This window comes from Hemitrygon akajei, chromosome 3, assembly GCF_048418815.1.
Source record: "Hemitrygon akajei chromosome 3, sHemAka1.3, whole genome shotgun sequence".
NCBI classification, from domain to species: domain Eukaryota; kingdom Metazoa; phylum Chordata; class Chondrichthyes; order Myliobatiformes; family Dasyatidae; genus Hemitrygon; species Hemitrygon akajei.
This window is the reverse complement of record NC_133126.1, coordinates 179,850,688-179,872,282: the sequence shown is the minus strand read 5'-3', so window position 1 is coordinate 179,872,282 and position 21,595 is coordinate 179,850,688. Positions and strand designations below refer to the sequence as shown.

At 38.0% G+C, this 21,595-nt stretch overlaps 1 protein-coding gene across 3 annotated transcripts in view; it reads left to right on the top strand.

Moving 5' to 3' along the window:
- xrn1 (5'-3' exoribonuclease 1) overlaps window positions 1-20,852 on the top strand; it is a 136,102-nt gene extending 115,250 nt beyond the window's left edge. For 2 of the 3 annotated variants that reach the window (XM_073041507.1, XM_073041505.1), the window contains 6 exons: window positions 2,487-2,655; window positions 10,288-10,448; window positions 12,117-12,230; window positions 12,366-12,477; window positions 13,387-13,544; window positions 17,358-20,852. In XM_073041507.1, coding sequence (XP_072897608.1) covers window positions 2,487-2,655; window positions 10,288-10,448; window positions 12,117-12,230; window positions 12,366-12,477; window positions 13,387-13,544; window positions 17,358-17,666 — 1,023 coding nt within the window. In that variant the 3' untranslated portion in view covers window positions 17,667-20,852. The remainder of the gene's footprint in view (window positions 1-2,486; window positions 2,656-10,287; window positions 10,449-12,116; window positions 12,231-12,365; window positions 12,478-13,386; window positions 13,545-17,357) is intronic. The other variant, XM_073041508.1, reaches the window with a different exon arrangement.
- Window positions 20,853-21,595: the final 743 nt, after the last annotated feature.

Sequence of the window (21,595 nt, the reverse complement as noted above, 5' to 3'; positions counted from 1 at the left end):
AATGCTAATTGGACAATTAGATGTTATTCCTGTTTGTCACTTGGCCTCACTTGGATTATTGTGACTAAGAAAGGATGTGCTGATATTGGAGCGGGTTCAAAGGAGGTTCACAGAAATGAATCCGGGATTGAAAAGCTTGTGATGTGAGGAGTGTTTGATGGCTCTGGGCCTGTACTCGCTGGAATTCAGAAGAATGAGGGGGTGACCTAATTGAAACCTATTGGATGTTGAAGGGCCTCGATAGAGAGGATGTTTCCTATGATGGGGAAGTCTTAAGACCAGAGGACACAGCCTCAGAATAGAGGGCTGTATTTTTGAATGGAGATGAGGAATTTCTTTAGCCAGAGTGTGGTGAATCTGTGGAATTTGTTGCCACAGGCAGCTGTGGAGGCTAGGTCATTGGGTATATTTAAGGCAGAGTTTGATAGATTCTTGATTACTCAGGGCATGAAAGGACACAGGAGAGGGAAATGGATCAGCCATGATGAAATGGCAGAACAGACTCGATGGGCCAAATGGCCTAATTCTGCTCCTATATTTTATGGTCTTAATACTTCCATGCATTTTTAATTTGCTATTGTTTTAGATGTCGCACAGTAGAATAATGTATTTCCGGAGATTTGGTGTTTTGAGCGAGGTAGATTTTGGGTTAGCGTGGGAAACAGCCCAGTGGGTTTTAAGGGAGCCTGTGAACTGGGCTTGGTAAGTCATATGCCAGGCAATTAAGATTATCAAATAGTTTGAAGCCCGCATTTCCAGTGCTGTACTATGATTTAAAGAATAAAATGGTAAATGCTTTGCAATACATAATAATGAAGAATATTATTTGGTTATGAAATCAACCCAACATTAGTATAATCTAGAAAAAAAATCAGCAAATGAAAAGTAACTTCTACCAGACTGTTTGGATCAGCATGTATTCCAAAATGGTACAGTCTTTGTATTCCTTATGCTTGCATGCATAATAATTGTTTAGAGTTCTGAGTACCCATTGTAATAATATCTGAATGAAATGTACCAATAAGATTACAAGAAAACCAAGTGCTAGAAGTCCTCCTCATGGCAGGCAGTATCAGTCGCAAGGGAAACAGTTGACATTACGGACCACAGACACTTCAGAACCAGAGAAGTGAGAAGGTGAGAGAGGAAGCTGAACAGAGGAAATAGCTGATTGAGAACATACTAAAATTGTCAAAATAACGTGATTCCAAGATCACCTCTACTTTAAAAAAGTTTGCAAAGATTCTACATCAAAATCTAAAACTTTCACAAACTTCTAAAGATATGTGGTGGAGAATATATTGACTGGTTGCATCGCATTGGCCTGTTATGGAAACACCAATACCTTTGAATGGAAAATCCTACAAAAATTAGTGAATACAGCCTAATCCATCATGGGTAAAGTCTTTCCCACCATTGAGCATGTCTAAACGGTGTTGTCGCTGGAAAGCGGCATCCAGCATCAAAGACCTCCACCACCCAGGTGATGTTCTCTTCTCATTGCTGGCATCCGAACGAAGGTGAAGGTACAGGAACGGGACCCACACCACCAGGTTCAGGAACAGTTATTACTCCTCAACCATAAGGCTCTTGAGCCAAAGGGGATAACCTTACTCAACTTCATTTGCCTCATTATTAAAATGTTCCCAGAACAGATGGAGTCACTTACAGGGACTCTTCATCTCATATTCTAAATAGTTATTGTTTGTTTGTTTATTTATTTAATGAAATAATTATTATTTCCTCCTTTTTGTATTTGTATAGTTTATTGTCTTTTGCACACTAGTTAAACACCCAAGTTGGTGTGGTCTTACATAGTTTATGGTTATTCTATTATGTATTTATTGAGTAGACCTGCAAGAAAATTAATCTTAGGGTTGAATATAGAGACCTATATATACTTTACTAATAAGTTTACTTTGAACTTTGTTCTCTACACACTCTTGAAACAATATAACTTCCAACATGACATGTGTAATGCCAAGGTGAATTTATGACTAAATTGCAAATTGATAATTGATGCAACTTAATGGGAGTGCTAAAGTAGTTATCGGCTAAATCTCAGTTCTCCCATTTCTCACTCCCCTCCCCACCCCCATCAACTGAAGTTCTACTCAGGAGCTAAATGCCAGAAGGACAGACACGTTTTTTTGATTGATTAAAATCATGGAGAAAAATATTGCCATCAGCTTTATGTGGAAATAACTGTCCAATATTGTTCGTCAAGGAGTCCAAATCTGAATATGCAATATTATATCTGTGAAACCTGATTTTTAAATATCTATAGTTGAAATAATTCTTCTCTTAATCTACATTAAATTCTTTAACTTTCTGATCTGGTTATGTCAAAATATTACCCCACTCCCACAAAGTTCTGTTTTCGTTCTAACGGTATGAATTCTGACTCTTCCTTTGCACTTTGATTTCTGTGGATTCTTAAAAAAAATTTGACTTAATGTAATGAATATTTTTGATTTTATTGTTAGAAAGGAACGCAAATGTTAAAGGAAATTCTGAAGATAGATGGTGCACATTTAACCCCTGATAAAGAAACTAGTGCAACTTCTAATGTAAAGCAAGAAACCTCTCCTGCTGCTTCAGTCCATCATGAGAAAGCAGGATATACCTCCCACCAGCGTCCATTTAAAAAACTTGGTACGTCAATCACTATTTTAGCATTTATCTTACTAATACAATAAAATCATGCTAGAAAATTAGTTTGCCTAACAATTCTACTTTATTGATCATAATTGAATTGAACAACTCTTAAGGTTCACCCTGTAGTTTCAAATAATCACAACTCTTTGAGTCTCATAAACTTACACAATTTCCAAAACTTACTACTTGTATTCAGATGTTATTTAGTCTTGATGAACCTGGTTGTGGTTTGATCTTGATTCAGGGTCATTATCTTCAGTGACTGGTCACTGCTGCTGGTCATCTTGTAAGACATTTTATACATTTGTTCATACAAATCCCAAGTATTTCTTTGTTCTTTATTGCCTCTACACAGCATTAATTGCTATCTTATCCACACAACAATGCATTTCCTTAACTTCAAATTGCTGTTAGTGCCAATATGCAAATCATATCATATCAACTTTAGTTATCATTTAAACTGTACTTAGATACAGCTGAATAAGACAGCGTATTTCTGGGGCCAAGGTGCAAAACATTCAAAATAGCAAGCAAACATTCAAAAACAGCAAGTAACATAATTCAAAATATAGAGCAAAGAAGAATAATCACTCGAAAAAAAACATATAGAGTCTAATGCAACAGTGTCTAGCAATATGTAGTCTCTTGGCAATGTACAGACACACACAATCCAGCCTGTCATTCCACTACTTGAACACGGGAAGATGGGAGAGGCCAGGATCCAGCCAAGCTCAGTGATACTGTAACACTTCTGTGCCTCTCACCTAGTCTGCAGCAGCAGACAAGCCTGAGGCTTGAGGCCTTAGTTCTCATTACAACTGAGGCTAAACAGCTCCAGGTCGATTGTCCCTCCACCAGACATCTGCGGCAACTTACATTATCACTGTGCAACAGAGTCTTGCAATTGCAAGTAAAATGTTTGAGACAATCTCCTATGGTCATACTGCACCAACTTTTGATGCAGGCAGCAACATCATCTTCAGCCAGGTCAGCTTCTGCATACCCAAACTGCTCTTCTGATGTCCCGACCAATTCTGCCACCAACACCAGCTCACTGATGGGGTAGCCCTGCAGTGCCCAGTGTTGTTGGAGTAGAATTGTCTTTGGATCATAAAAGACAAATTTTACAAAGAAAAAAGCACCTTTGGTTGGTCCCCAAGGGGCTGTTGTGTTCGCATGCGCCGCCATCTTACTGGAATTATTTTAGCCACTTGGTTTCCTAATTAACAGATTGCTTTTTGACACTTGTTATCTATAATTTAGTACTTTTCCACAAGATGTTAGGTTTCAAACTCCCCGATCTGCTTATTCTGTCTTCCTGATAGCTCACGGTAGGATGTTTACAATGCAATAGTCCCCAAGGCAGTAAAGCTGTCTCATCAATGTTTTCAACTGATAAAGACCAAGCGTTGATAATATGAACTTCCTTTACTATTACCCATTGTTCTGTGGTTCCCAGTATCTTCCCAAAGCATAAAGGGATATTAGTCAGATGACCACTCTGACTACTAGATTAGAGTAGCTCTTCTGGTAACTGCAAAATTATTGCCTATTTCACAAATGGATCTGTAAGGAAGATAACTGAAAATTAATCTCATGCACAAACAGTATATTTACTTTTCGTATAAGTGACAAATCTTGATTGGGAGTTGGAAAATGTGCTGTAAACATTAATTTGTATCTGTTCCAAACTCTGATGTGAAAATCAGTAGAAGGGGTCAGGTACTTCCTATATTGGCAGAAAACATTGTGTGATCTTCACTTATGGAGCTGTAATATGTAGCTCAGGTTGACAAAAAGTGTTTGAATATTTTTAATTTTAACCACATTGCACACACCCACAGTCATGAAGCATCAGTGCAAAAGGGGGAAAAATGTTAACTGATAGGTTAAAAAAAGAGAAAAAAATGGAAACTTTGGTTGCTACCAAAGTCCCGAAGTCCTGCTGAAGGTTCTTGGCCCAGAACGTCGACTTTACTCTTTTCCATGGAGGCTGACTGGCCTGCTGAGTCCTTCCAGCATTTTGTATGTGTTGCTTAGATTTCCAGATGCAGCTTTTCTCCTGTTTGACGTTGGTTTGTAAACTTTTTCCTCATCAATGCACTAACATACCTTTTGATGAAGGGTCTCAACTCCTCAGTTGCTGCCTGAGCCATTGAATACCTCCAGATTCCAGCATTTGCAGTCCCTTGTACTTCTCAATGCCTATTAACGCATACTTTGAAAGGGAGAATAAAACTACACCTGTGCAAATCCCTACTCCAGCTCAGAGGCCTTATCTTTCATGAGAGTGAACAGTCATAAGGCATCATGCCCTGATGATGTACCTGGTAGGGCACAGACAACCTGTGCCAAACAACTGGCAGGGGTGTTCAAGACATCTTCAATCTCTCATTGCTGCAGTTTGAGGTTCCCACCTGCTTCAGAAAGGCAATAATCATACCAGTACCTAAAGAAGAGCAGGGTGAACTGCTCTTTGACTTGCATCTACTGTGATGAAGTGCTTTGAAAGGCTGGTGATGGCCAGAATCATCTCTTGCCTAAGCAAGGACCTGGGCTCGCTGCTGTTTGCCTATCTCCACAATAGGTCTACAGCAGATGCAATGTCACTACTCTCTGTTTGGACTTGGATCACCTGGACAATAGCATTGAGTACTGCTCGACGTTCAACATAATCATGTCCTCAATTCTAATCAATGAGCTCCAAATCCTGGGCGTCTGTACCTCCCTCTGTAACTGGATCCTTGGGAGACCAGAGTCTGTGCGGATTGGAAATAATAACTTCTCCTCCCTGACATTCAACACTGGCAAACCTCAAAGCTATGTGCTGAGACCACTGCTTTACCCTTTCTACCCACACGACTGTGGCTGGGTATAGTTCAAATGCCATCAATAAATTTGTTATTGACACAACTGTTGGCAGAATTTCGGATGGCGACGAGGAGCTGTACAGAAGTGAAATAGATCAGCTAGTTGAGTGGTGTCAGAACAGCAACCTTGCACTCAGTGTCAGTAAGAACAAGGAATTGATGTGGGCTTCGGGAAGGAGAACTCGAGGGAACATATACCTGTCCTCATTGAGGGATCAGCAGTTCAATGTTCCTGGGTGTGAATATCTCTGAAGATCTATCCTAGGCCCAACATATTGAAACAATTACAAATAAGGTATGACAGTGGCTATACTTCATTAGGAATTTGAAGAGATTTGGTATGTCACCAAAGACTCTCTCAAATTTTTACAGATTACTGTGGAGGGCTTTCTCACTGGTTACATCACCATCTGATATGGAAGGGCATCTGCACAGGATTGGAAGAAGCTGCTGAAAGTTATAAACTCAGCTAGCTTCATCATGGTCACTAGCTTCTGTAACATTGAGGACACCTTCAAAAGGCAATGCCTCAAAAAGGTGGCATCCATCATTAAGAAGCCCATCACCCAGGACATGTCCTCTTATTGCTGCCATTTAAGAAAAGGTGCAGGAACCTGAAGACACGCACTCAACGTCTCAGGAACAACTTCTTCCCCTTCATCAACAGATTTCTGAATGGACAATGAACCCATGAACACTTCAGCATGAAGGAAGTATGTGATCCAAAGTGAGTGATCGTCTTAGTTGCTTTTCTTTTGATCGCACGACCCTGTTGGTCATTGGTGGTGTGGAATGCTGCAAGTCCCGTTCATTGGTTTATTGGCCAATGATGGGGGAAGACAGTGGGGGAGCTGCGTGGCCTTGGTTATAGCAAGGACTAGGCCTCAAGCCATGGTGTTGCCTGCTTGCAGCTGCCCAGGGTCAGGCATTGAATTCAGATGTTCTACCGGAGTGCTGGAGGAGGTGTGGTGCGGCATACAGGCTGGAATTGGTGCTGTTCCTCAGTGTTTACTTGGCAAAAGACAAGCTGTATTGTGTTCAACTGCATACTGCATAGACTTTTTGTATGACTGTATTTTACTGCTATCTTCTATGTGTCTTGTGCTGTGTATGACTGTTGGTACTGTGTTTTGCACCTTGGCCCCAGAGTAACGTTGTTAATTTGATTATATTCATGTATGGTTCAGTGACAATTAAATTTGAACTCATCATTTCAGGAACAGCTTCGTCCCTGCCATCATCAGATTTCTGAATGGACAATGAACCCAAGTACTCTACCTCACTTTTTTTTTGTCTTTTTATGTTTCTCTTTTTGCACTACTTAATTATTTTTAAAAGATATTTCTTATGTTATTTATAGTTCTTTTCTGTTACGATGTATTGCATGAAACTGCTGCCATAGAACAACAAAGTTCATGATTTATGCCAGCAATATTAAACCTGATTCTGATTATCTAAATTTCTTTCTCCTTTTTCATGGTGATTATTATGTAGACTTTACATAATAAATTCAATTTTAACTTGGCTGTATTTTAATGCATTGTCTTGTTATTTTATGCATTAAGAAAGAAGCACATGTATTACTGTATCACATGTGTTTTAATATTTTGTTATAATTAGTTTCTTTTGTAATCCAATGCATTTTATTTTATATATAAATATATAATTCTGAGAATGGGTCCATAGGCTTCACTGGACTGATAGGGGTTCCATGGCATAAAAAAGGTTAAGGATCCCTGATATAGAGGAATAATTACATTAGCAGTGCAACTTTCCCCATTAAAATAGAGACCATTAGATAACAATGTATTATGATTGGCTGTCTGAATGCAAAATCTTTCAATATTGAATATTTGTGACCACACATCTCCCACACACACATTTGAAGCTTAGGTAGTATTAGCCATGATATTCTATTTATCTTTATAGATGATAATTGCATAATTGTCAAAATCATCATTTAACTCCCCGAAGTGTGATGCCACAGAACTTATCTTGCCCCAGGTAAATTTGAATTAACTGTACTATTTACCATTTGAACACGCGTCACATCCATAAAATTATACTGAGATCAGTTAATTTGCCACCAGCAAAAAATCATTAGTGCTGAGTTTTTGACCATTATTCATTTTGCCATTTCAGTTTACTTTCAGTTAGGAATGTAATGTGTATATGTCATGGGGAGGTAACTTAGTAAATGTTACAGAAAATGTGACTAGAACTCATTGAATTTTATTGATGGTTAATCTATTTTCAGGGATCTGTCGTAAATGGGTGATCCCTTTTTTTAAAATAGTGACTCTAGTCCTAGATTTTCTAGATATCTGTTCAACATGCTTTCCTCATCCACCCTAACCCCTTGGGACTTTGCATTCCAGTTGTCACTTCTCACTCTCCTGAACTCCCAGTAGATCTAAGTCTATCTTGTCAAAGCATTTCTCAGAAATATGACCAATCTGTTTCAGAGATCCTTACCAGATCCCTTGACATTTTTCTTGAAGTTGGGTGACAGATTTATTATCCCTCTCAACCCCATTCTCCTGCCTTCTGATAACTTTTGACACCCTGATTAATTAAGAACCTATCAACCTCTGTTTTACATGTAGTTATTGACTTGACCTCTACCACCATCCCATGCAGTGAATTCCACGGATTCACCACCCTCTGGCTAATGAAGTTCCTCCTCATCTCTGTCCTAAATGAATGTAACTCTGTTCTGAGGCTGTGCTCTCTGGTCCTAGGCTCACCCACTATAGGAAACAACCTCTCCACCTCCACTCTATCTAGGACTTTCAATATTCGATAGGTTTCATTGAGATCCTCCCTCATTCTGCTAAACTCCTGCGAGTACTGGCCCAGAGCCATCAACATTAACCCTCATTCCAGAGCTCATCATATGTTAACCCTTTCATTCCAGAAACATCCTCACCTTTGGAGGATGTCTTTCCTCACAAAGGCACCTTTGGAGCCTCTCCAATGCCAGTGCATCTTTTCTTCAATAAGGGGCCTAAAACTACTCATGGTACTCCAAAAGCAGTCTGACCAATACCTTATAAAGCCTCAGCATCACATAATCACTCTTATGTTCTCATTCTTTCAAAATGAATGCCTTCCTTACCATTGACTCAACCTGCATGATTACATTTAGGGAATACTACACAAGGACTCAAAAGTTCTCTTGCATTTTTGAATCTTAAATTTTCTCCTCATTTAGAAGATAGGCTATGCCTCTATTCCTTCTAACAAAGTGCAGGACCATGTACTTCCCTGCATTATATTCCATCTGCCAGTTCTTCATCCATTTTACCAATCTGTCTAAGTCCTTCTGTAGACTCCTGGCTTACTCAACACTGCCTGTCCCAGAAAGCAACCCAGATCTATGGAATTTCGGAGAATTAAAATACACTAAAAGACCCTAACTCAAAGACTTTCAGGAGTCAGGATCTTGGCAGCTGCAGTTCTGACAATTTGCTCAGTATCACTTTCCTGTTGACTGTAATTTTGCCGAGTTCTGTACTTTCCACTTGCTGATTTGCACCCAATTCCAGCATGTTGCTTATTTATTATAGTGAAAGTTGATGCAAAACACCTGCCTGTTTGATTCATTCATCTGTTTTCTGTTATTTAATCACCAGATTCCTTTTCCATGGAACCAGTGCTCATTTGTTCATTCTTTTAAATGTCCATAAAATCCTTTGATATTTGTTCTTGTATTTCTAGCTCATTTTGTCTTCCCTATTTATCTTTTTCTCATTCATTTTTGATATGCCCAATCTTCTAATGTGTTGCCTAACTTTAGACAACAGCAACTTTCTCCTTGAGTTTGATGCTGCCTTTAACTTTTATAGACAACCACCAATGATAGCGGTTCCCCATGGAATTTTTCTTACTAGTTGAAATATACCTGGGTGGTGTTCTGAACGGTCCCCTTAAAAGTTTGCTGCAGCATTACAACTGGCTGGTCTCTACATGTTTTCTTCAGTGAAGTCTACTTTCATACCCTCATCGTTTTGCTATTTAAATCTAATCTGGAAAACTTGGGCCCATTCTTTTCTCCCTCAAATTGTAAAATTAAAACATATTATGATTGCTTGTACCAAGAGTTTCTAACAGAAAAGTCATAAATTAAAACCTATCTCACTGAACAGCTATCTCACCTACAAGACTTGCTTGCTGGTTGGATTTAGAACCATCCCGTAAAACACATAAACTCTTGGGTTGCCTTTAACTATCTCATTTTTCCAGTACATATATAGATTAAGATCAATGGTTACATGGAAGATGAAACAGTACAGCACAGGAATAGGTCTTTAGCCCATGATAATATGTTGAACTACTTAAACGAGTAATTAAGTTACTAACTAAACTTCAGCCTGCACATTGTGAAAATCTCACCACCTTCATGTGCGTATCCAAGAGTATCTTAAATGCTTCTGTCATTTTTGCCTCCACTACCACCCCTAGTGTTCCAGGCATCCACTACTTTCTGTGTTTAAAAATAACTTGCCTAGATTATTATCATATCTTTCTTTAGAAGGTCCCATTATTCCTTCCTTCATAATATTTTACCATTGTGACTTTGTAAAATAAAAGGACAGATTTTTTTTTTTAAATGAAACTAACTCAAACTATTAAACCAATACAATTGGTGAATTGTTTGTTTATTTCCTATTGTCAAAAGTCTAATGTTTGAGAACATATTGTGCTGAAAATATGTTAAAATGTACTATTCCAATTTATGAAGTTGTTTTCTTCGTAGCTGCAAAAATCAACAAACCTCAGGGAATATTGGGTGGAGAAATCTCAGGACATTATCGAGGACAACAGTCTCCTCTGTCTATTCCAGTATCAGAGTTGTACGTCACTTGTGCCAGACTTGGTTTACCACATCCAGATTTCTCCTTTATTAAGACTGCACAGGTTGGAGCTTTTTGTATTATTACTTCAGCAGTAGTTTAATATTTGCTAAATAGCAAAATGCTAGTGATCTAATACAATCTGAAGGCAAACTTGTTATTGACATCACTATTTTAGTTGTGTGTGTGGTTGTCATAGTGTCATAGAATGCCACAGCAGAGAATTAGGCCCTTAGGCCCATTTAGTCTGTGCCAAACCATTAATCTGTCCAGTCCATCAACCTTCACCCAGGCCATAGCCCTTCATACCTCCTCCCCTCATCCATGTACTTATCCAAATTGATCTTAAATGTTGGAATTGACCCCACATCCACTACTTGCACTGGCAGTTTGTCGAAGTTACCCCTCGTGCTCCCCTTAAGCATTTTGCCTTTCATCCTTAACCTCTAATTGTAGTCTCACCCAACCTCAGTGAAAAAAGCCTGCTTGCATTTACCTTCTCTATACCCTTCATAATTTTGTATACCTCTATCAAATCACCCCTCAATTTTCTATGTTCCAGGGAATAAAGTCCTAGCCTATTCATCCTTTCCCTCAAACTCAGGTCATCAAGTTCTGGCAACATCCTTTTTGCACTCTCTTAATTTTCTCCCCGAATCCCTGAGTCAGTGTTAAAATTATGTAAACCATAGCGTACAAAACATAAAATTATCCATAAAACAAAAACAAACATGGCAGAAATAAATATCAATGTAATAACCAAGTGTGTCTATTAGACCTCTAATAACAGAAAAGACTACCATTCAGCAATATGCTTCACCACTACATTCACCACTATCCACCCCCCATTTGCCCCATTTTTGTGTATAGATGTCCAATCTATCAAACTGTAAGACGTGTTCAAAAGCTGCCACTTTGGCTATTTCTATGACCCACTCCTGAAATAATGCCCCCCCCCCCCCCAAGTTCTTCCAATCTGTAAGTATAACTTGTCTTCTACCATTATACTTGTCTGGATCCAATTTTGAGAGTGTTTATCTCCAAGTAACCCAAGTGTATCTCCCAAGACAAAAAGTCTGGGCCAGAAAGGGAGTTGAATACCTGAAACTTCACCAATATACTTAAGTATCATAATCCTAAGTTCTTGAATTCTGGGACAGGACAGAGAGCATGTACTAAGTCCCCTTTATCCGCCTCACAGTGCCAGCATTCAGGGGTGTTTTTCAACCCTAATCTATGTAACCTTACATAGAAACGGTCACAATTTTGGAGTTATCTTCAACTGCGTCATTTGCTACATACAACTTTTGGTTCTACACAGCAACTCCCACAAGTTGCTACAATACTGTCTGCTGTACTGGCTGCACATAGTAAAGGCATGAAGCTTCAACTTATTATTCAGCTTCAACTCAAATTTCTGGGGACAAAATTCTGTTGGGTCTTAAAAGAGCAAGGGAAAAAGACCTGAGTGGGACAAATTCTGCAAAAATGTCAAAACAATGTCAAGAGACCTGAGGGTGCACCTTATTCAGTTTAAGATCCAACACTGTTTCTATTGGACTGCCATTTAACTTTTACTGATAACAAAATACTTCCAGTCAGTGGGAAAATAAAATTCTATATAGTACTTTATAATCAAAAACTAACAAGTTTTACTGATGCCTAACTAACTAATTTATGACATGCTTTGTGTTTATATTATGTATTCAAAGTGAAATTTTGTGTACTCTAGGGCTTGAAGGTTTGCCAGGTGAAGTTAGCCAATGGTTTGCTGGTGCATGGACCTCAGTGCCATTCAGACAGTGAAGCCCAAGAAAAAGCTGCAGTATTTGCATTACAACGACTGGTACAAAGATCAACTTCCTTTTATTTTTAATTTAGTCTTGATAATGTTTCACCAAATAAATCTGACCTCTGTAGGTCTGATTTCTTTGCTACCTAGTTTTAGATGAATATTTACCTGATAATATTTGTCACACAGAATGCAACAGGGCAAAATACACCCCTTGCTCCAAGTGTGTTTCCCGGTTATCAGCCCATGACAGGAAATGTACCTCTTCGAGCCGTTCCACCACCATTTTGTCAGGCCTCAGGTAACAAACGCCTGGATTTATTGTAATAATCTATGTAGTTGCTTCCACTTGTGTAACTTGCGTTTAGTTTTGAACAGTCAACCGCATTGAAGAACTTATGGTCTATTTTAAAAAGTGTCAACATAAGATAATGTAAAAAATCCTAATTGTTTACCTTTTGACTGCAGTTAGAAGCTCTTTCCATGTAATCGACAGAGCACTTTTTTGATTTTTGGAAAGTATTTGAACCTGTAGCTCTAAATTTTCCATTTTTAAAAAATTCCGTCATAGACTATTGCATTGAAACTTACTTTTTAATCTGAAAGTGTTGGAAGCAATGTACCTTTTTCATCTGTAAAAAGAGAAACGTTTCTGTTCCAAGTCTCCTCATCAGAACCTGAGTGCTGCTTGACCTGCAGAGTGTTTGCAGCATGTCCAGAGTACACTTCAGATATCCAGCAACTGCAGTTTTGTTATCTTTTCTTTATATAGATAACAGATCTTTAAAATTAGAAGTATGCTTTTTTTTAAAGCAATTTGTGCATTACACTTTATGAACAGCTTGTAAAGATGTTCTTTCATGACGGGTTGGGAAGCTCCTTGATGCCACAGTATACTGTACAGAAAAACACCACAGATGCAGGCTATTTTTTCCAGTCATGGTTTATTCCAGCGAAATTCAACCTTTTTTTTTGTTTGCAAGGGATATGAGGTAAGATTAAATGCAGTAAAGAAAGGAAGAAAGTGGAACTGAACCACTGAGTATATCAGTGCTATTTTAAGAGTGTGAAGTAGCATTGAATTACATCAGTAATGTTGAAACTTAGAGTGGGTATTACGGTAGCATAATGGGAATGGTCCAAGATAAATATTTAAATGTTTTCATATATTTACAAATCTTAAATTACTTATCTATATTTCAATCTTTAGGTGGTATAGTGCCTGTGCCACCTCATGGATATGGTCCTGTGCCTTGGACAAATTTGATTCCTCCCCAAATATACAATAATTATCAGATACCATATTCAGGGAACATCTGTCCTGGAGGGGTGCTTATTGGTACTCACAATCAATTCGTGCCTTTACAGGTAAGAGGCCTTCAATCTTAAAAATAAATTGTGATAAGACCATAAGACATAGGAGCAGAATTGAGCTATTCGGCCAATCAAGTCAGCTCCACCTTTCCATCGTGACTCATTTATTATTCCTCTCAACCCCTTAATTCTGCCAACTTCCTGTACTAATTACTAATGTCCTTACTAATTAGGAACTTACCAACATCCACTTGAAGTATACCCAATATCTTGGCCTCCACAGCCACTTGTGGCAATGAATTCCACAGATTCACTACTCTCTGGCTAAAGAAATCCTTCCTCATCAAATGGGATGCTGTTTGATCTCAGGAGAAGGGAAGAATGAAGGAAGATGTATGTAGAATCTTGGAAGAGATCACTTATGAAAGGACATAGTAGCATTCTGTTTTGTTGTATTGATACTCAATCTTAAGATTCAAAGTACATTTACTATCAAAATATGTAAGCAGTATACAACCCTGAGATTAGTCATGAAACAAAGAAACACCATGGAACCCATTTGAAGAAAACATCAAACATCCAACGCGCAAAAAAAAAGAACAAATTGCTCAAACGGCAAAGAAAAAGTAACGCACAGAATATTAAACATCAAATTGCAGGCTGCAGAGCCAGTCCGCCCTGATCAAAAATCACACAAAGTAGCAATTTTTAAAAAAGGAGTAACCAGAAACACATATAACATGAGCTGCAGAGTCCTCTTAAAAATGAGTCTAATCCACAATCCATGCCGATGAAGCCTTGCCCAAGATCCAAGACCTTCCTTCCTTTGGCAGCAGGGGGAGAGGGAGACCGGTCAAATGCAGGCAGATGGCTCTGAACACCCACTCGCTTCCACTTTGCATGACGCTTTAATTGATGAGTTGGCTGAGAATTGGAACAAATAATTGCTTTGCACTCTGCCATTAGTCCACACACTCCATTCTCAACTCGCTGTCAACCACAGCAAATCCTCTCAGAGACAGCACAAGCACCGTATCGCTGTCACCCCAAAAACACATCAAAATGTAAATTATAGGCTCCAATCGCACACAGATTAGTATTAGAAATGCATTTCAAAGAAGTAGTTGTTTCGTGAACTGCCCGCAAGACATCGTTGTTGGTCGCTGGCACCATCTTGCCCACCACCCCTTTGGTAAAAGCAACTTGTTTCATTACTGTATGCATAAAGGTAGAATTACACCACTGTTACGTACCCCGTAACTGGGTTAACAGACCAGCAGAAATGGAATGATACGTTGGAGTCTGGTGGTACTGTAACTAAAGGGGTTTATTAGTAAACTAAGCAATACAGTATCAAAAGTGCCAATATACATATAAACAGGTTAGCAATAATAAATACAGAAGTGTAGGAATAATAATCAACAGTAAAAAACAAGCTCTATCAAAGTCTAGGGGTAAATGAATTGTCATAAGAGAATATAGAGTTCAGTTCAGTTCGTGCTGAGGTAGTTGTTGTTGTGTTGCAATGTTGGAGAGGGAGAGAGAGAGCAAGCAAGAGATGAGCAGCTGCAGCAGGCAAACCTTCTGTCATCTTCTTGTTCCATTGTACCGTTGGGGTCACCGATTATGACCCTTCCGTACCAGGCTAGACCGTTCTTCAGTGATGGACTCGTCACCCAGGCAGAACCGATCCTCCAGGCCCCCACCTTCCTGTGGGTGCACAACACTCTTTCAGTATCCACTGGTGTGTCTGAGGGTGTCTTCCCAGACCCGTCTTTTATCCCCACTGATGGGGTATGAGCCATCCATCAACTCCGCATGTCCATCAAACTAGTCCACTCCCTGCTGTCTCAGCAAGAATGTTAACGAGCAAAGAAGTGTCCTTGTAGCAAAAGATTGTTACCTTTCCATCAGTGAAGAAGCCATAATACATAAATCATTCCTCTCTCTCTCTCTTATCTGTAGCAGATGCCTCTACCTCTGTTCTTCATCTCTCTCTCTCTCTCTCTCTCTCATCAGCAGCCTAGTTCCCGGGGGGGGGGGGGGGGGGGAATGTTAGCTCTGGACCCCATTTCCATCTGGTTTGTTCAGCACACATAACACCACTGAATATATGCATATAGGTGGTCCTGCCTGATATTGAAGGGATAGCATTCTGGTAATCAAATTCCTTTGTATTGAGAATAGAGAGGGCAAATGAACCATTAGTCTTTAATGGATCCATATTTATTCTTATTGAGCAGGGGTAATTTTACATTGATGCATATTTTTAAAAACACAAAGCAAAGAACGTGTTCATACACTATTATGCCTAATATTGTCTCTCAGGGCAACACCACCATTTACATATTGTTGGGTTTTTGGATATTGGAATAACTTCTAAACTGGATTTTCAACATTCACTTCATCTGCTCAAGATACAGCATCTTGTTCTTGTACTTAAAGACAGCAGCAACACTGCACTTAAATGGCAAAATAAATTATGTGCTTTAGCCCAGGATGAGATGAAATTCACACCTCCCTAACAAAATCCTTCTGTCCCAATTGAAGGAAGTTCAGCAAGCCTCTGCTGAGGAAAGGAAATGCTTTAAAAATAACATCAAAATCATTTGAAGAAATTCAACAGTTCATCTAAAAACTGGAAAGGCATTGCACTCAGTAGATAAAAATCAGTGAAATCTGTTCACGAGGGAGTTGTGCTACATGAGAAGTAAAAGTAAATGGAAGCTGCGAATCGAGAGAACAACCAAAAAGACCCAACCACTATCCACAGCCACCACTTATTCCTGTCCACACTGAATATGTGGATCCTGGATCAGCCTCTACAGCCACCAATATACAACCCCTTAGAGATCATCACATTCGACTTGAGTTAGCACACTACTACTATTAGCCCTAGAATGGGGTTTTGAATCACAGCCTTTACAACTTGGAATCAAGGATGCTATCACTTGACCATGTGTTCCCAAAAGTGTAAACAAAGAATTTTGTACTATTTGAATTTTGACATTTGCAAGTGATTTATAGTTCTGCTAATTTGAAGGGGGGAATACAACCTTAATATTTGCAAACCTTATGATTTCAAAAGTATTAAAAGTTAAGTTTGCGAGTTGAGATGGGGAGGTCATGATCCATCCAATAATGTTCAATAACTTTTGTGAATTTCTGCTTAGAAGTTGGAGCTCCAAAACTATGCACAAAAGCCAAATGCAATTCAATAAAAATTAAAATTTCAGCAAATAATCAGTTAAGTCAACTTTGAAGATTCATAGTATTTGCCTTCATCTAATAGCTTCTTGTTTTTTAAATGTGAAGATAATTGATTTTTATGTATTTTCTTACTAAATCTTTTATCCAATATCCATTTACCCCATTCTGGAAGCTTGGTATATTACTGCCTACATAACTGGTATTTCTAAATCTTGTTTCTCTTAGGGTACAAGATGTAGCTTTCCTGACATTATTTGGTTAGCTTGGTTCTTTAATGATGCTTCCATTTCAGATTTGGCATCTGTTTGGTACTTCAGTTTAACACCAAGGGAATGGTGCACTGTCACAAATAACTTCTTTCACCTCAGGCATTAAATGCAAGTCCTATCTATGGATATGAAGGAAATGATGAAGAACAAGTTAAATGTTCAAGTGATTACGGTGAACTTACATCTCTTAAATTGTTTACTATGAGTACAAAATACAAAAGACCATATTGTCCACATTAGTTGTAGTTATAATGTCAAATACTTTAATGAGACCATCTTGTATTATTCTGCTTGAAGTTTTCCCTTTCAAATTAGACTAAGAAAACTAATTTTATTGTTATCATTATGAGCATTTTGTGGTACTGTCTTTCATTTTCTTCTTTATAAGGTCACAAAGAGAAGGACAGCCTTAAACAAGACATTTGATGAGAAGGAAGTCAGTCACTCTGTTCAGCAAAAACTGAGTCAGCCAGCAACTACAATGGAGTATTCTAACACATCACATGGGTATCCTAGTGCCAGCACTTCAAGGAACTTCATTCAGCCCAGCCAAGCACCTCTTAAGCCCCAGGATAAAACTGTTGTACAGACTGCCATTCAACCTCAGGGGCAGCAACAACCAGCAGCAGGTTCCTCTGGCAGACGCAAGCAAAGAAAACTAGCAGTCAATTTTGGAGCCCCTCGGCTGCCTCAGTAGTTAAGGTGAAACAAATTCATCTATTTCTGAAACTTAATTTCATACAGTAGTATTTTTTAGATAGTTTTGACATTGAATGTTCCAACTTTCCTTTAGTATTCATTTAATAGTGTGCTTTCTTAAATGCTAATTAATATTGTTAGGCTAAAATTGTCTCCATTATAAACTGATGGCCTCGTGGATTATTTTGCCATTGAAAATACAATACTCCTTATCTCAGTCATTGAAGAATGAGCCTATATTTTAGGAATTTTCCACCTATCTCTCAAATAATCGTGACATCAGTGAAATTCAACTTGTACAAAAATTCGTTGCAGGATTAAATATTTCCCTCAAATGTGATCAGCTTCCAGTACACGCCATATAACACGGAAGTTTCTGTTGATCTGAATTATATTTATTTCCTCTTAGTATCAACTCACATGCCCTATTTTGATTTTCAAAGGTTTACATTTCATTTGAAATATAGAAATAATACAGATTTTTATCATCAGCTATATCTGTGCCTGTACACAATCCCAATTAAACATTTAATCATGGCATGTACCATGTTCTCTTTTTTTTAAATCTTGGGAGACTTACCAGAAACTCCAGTTTGTAATATTACTTATACCAATAATCAGATTAACTCAGTGAACACAGAATAGCTGCCGGTGGTGTGGAGAAACAGCAGGTGAAACATTTGCCATCCATTACGTGACAAGCCTGATATTTAATTCAATTGAAATGGCTGGAGTTAGCTTTTTAAGTTCTTAACTAGGCAACCAGTTTCATATTAGCTCTACTGCTTTCCTAGCCCTGTCTTGTTTCACATCACTGGACTTCTCACATTGAGGACAAATTGTAGCATTGTCTTGACTGGTGTATGATATTGTCAAGAAAGCAGATAATTTTTTTGCCAACGAGCAAAAAACTTTATAATTTTTTCATGATTAACATAATCAAAACATTCAAAAAGAGATTAGGTAAATATAATGGGGCAAAACTGCATAATTATTTTACAATATTTTATTATATAGATAACAGTAATCTACAATACTTAATTAAAAGTCAATATCTAAAAATGGAATTTTCACTTCTGACCAAAATTATATTTTCTGTACCGAGATTCTCATATTATGCTGGGCATGAATCAGGCACTATGGAAACGAAGCTCCCACAGTAGCAAATGCTTTGACATCACACAGTATTGCATAACGTTCAGCCTTAAGCAATCCCACAACTGAGTTTAAAAATTCACAATCTTCATCACATGTATGATTGCCTCAGAAGGATAAAACCTTCATTCCAACTTGAGCCTTTTATTATATACAGTGAGTAATAGGGAAGAATTGCCAAGTTTTGTGATATTTGAGGATTAATATTTCTTGTGCTTTACCGAAATTCTGACAATACTATCTCTGCTGCTTTTAATGCAAATGGGTTTTGAATTTAGGTAGAAAATTGGTGGAGACTCATGCCTTGGATTTAATTATTCCAGTTTGTCGTCTATACCTTGATTTGAAAGCTTGAGTTAATTTCAACTACATTTTATTTTGAACATGGCATTCTGGCTCAGGCTGTAGATAAGGACGTGGACAGTGCTCTTAACTTTGAAGACCTTCTTTGCATAATAAAAAGAAGCTTCAGTCAGATCTTGAACACGCTTTTTTGGGCATCAGCTGACTAAAAGGCTTCCTGCGCTTGCTGAATCATGACTGAAGGTGGCCAGATGGTAAACAGCAACTCCATTAAGCATTGTTCAAATGCATGGGTTCATTAGGGTTCCCAATAGACTACTGTTAGCTTATTATATTATATACAGTGAGTAATAGGGAAGAACTGCCAAGTTTTGTGATATTTGAGGATTAATATTTCTTGTGCTTTACCGAAATTCTGACGATACTATCTCTGCATATTCTGTTTGCATATTTGCATATTCTGTTCATATTGGGCCAGAATTAATTCTTATGTTAATTACTCCAAAGGATAGATTTTGAAGTTGAGTATATATTTTTTGCAGAGCACAACAGTCATACCTACAATACCATAAGGACTCTTTAATTTGGTGTGTGTGTGTGTGTGTGTCACATTTCTTTAAACCAGTAAAAGCTTTGTTGGATTAAATGTTGTGCAGAAAAATTTTAAAAGTCATGCTTAACATATTATGCTTTTTAATACATTTTCTTAATACTTAGCTGTGTGTTTGTGTCTGTGTGTGAGTGGTGTAGCTTAGTTTCCTATTAAACTCAATGTCTTTGCACTTGGGAGAGATTTGAGGAATTCAATCTTATACAAAAATATTAAATACTTCATTCACTTATATGTTCTAGAGTTTGATAAAACTGAAGTTTTATTTCAATTCTCATTGCTTTAAAACCTATAAAGTCACTTGTATTTTGGAATTTGACGTTGCTTAAACATGGTACCTATGCTTTGATTTTAAAAAAATTTTCTAGTAATATTGTCTAAAATGGATTAAATGCTGTGATTCAATGTCTGTAAACTGTGTTTAAATTGATTTGTCTTTCATAAGTTATTCTTGATCTATTATGTCCTATATTTTGTCCACATCAGCCAATACGTTGTCAATTGCCATCAGTCGTCCAAGTAAGAGCATTCTCCACTCAATGCAAAATCCCAACTCAGTATATGTGACCTTGCCTACTTTTATAAATGTCATGTAAATTTTAGTTTTTATTCAATACTGTCAATTATGTCCATAGCACAGTTATACCAAAAGCTTGATATGTACTTGTACAGCAACGTCTTTTATACGACTCAAAGAAGAAAATCAACTTCTGATGTAGATGTTGTAGAAGTGCTTTAAGATGGTTTTATACAAAATCTCAAGTTATTTGCTGTCTGATTTCTAGGCAATTTTTAATGTTTTTAGAATACTACAACTGTTTTATCAATTTGTGACACAAACATTTTAATCTTTATCAGTGTGAAAATTTTGCTTCTTTTATGCTTTTGATGTTAAAGGATTTCCATGTGGATCACACTGGTTTAAAACTGTATAGTGAAAGAAAGGTGATGGCAGCACATAAATCATATTTATTAATGAATGTGGACTTTTTACATTTTGTGTATTACCCGATGGAGTGGTGACTGGTGAATAAATGAATACAATTCAATGTTGCACTTTCTGCTGATGTGTATAGGCAAGTATGATATGATAAATAAAGAATTTTGTTACAAGTGTTTGAAATGTGATACTGGCTTTGCTTTATCATTTAGTAACTTTTAACAGCTCAGAAAAGAAGGATAAAATCAAGGTTGCTTCGCAACTGTATTTGATATTCTGGGAATTACTGAACTGTAGTTTTAGCTGGAATTTCAGGCATTTATACATTGTACACTGTCAAACCCCAGAAAAGGAATGTCCTGCCAAAAGTTTGCTTTATATTCTGAGACTGTTTTACAAAGCAGTAAGTTAATTACACCAGCTGGCATTTCTCTTCCCCACCCTTATCTCTCCAGTGCAATAATTTGGAGCCTTTAGAAATTGTAAAGAAGGGGCACTTAGGGGATGCCTCAGAGCAGCTGCAGAAAGTTCTCAAGGGGGAAGGTGAGTCACCTGAGGTTATGGTGCACATGGTACCAATGACAGGGGTAGAAAGGGGGAATGAGGTCCTATTCAGCGAATACAGGGCGCTTGGAAAGAGGCTGAAAAGCAGGACCTTAAAGATTGTAACATCTGGATTACTCGCAGTGCCACATGCTAGTCAGAGTGGGAATAGGAAAACAGAACAGATGAAAAAGTTGCTGAAGAACTGATGCAGTGGGAAGGTTTCAAGTTCTTGGATCATTGGAACCTTTACTGGGGCAGGGGTGGCCTGTACAAGAGGGATGTGTTGCACGTAATCTGGAGGGATCCATTCTCCTGGCTTGCAATTTCATAATACTATTCAGAAAAGTTTAAACTAGTTTGGCAGTGGAATGGG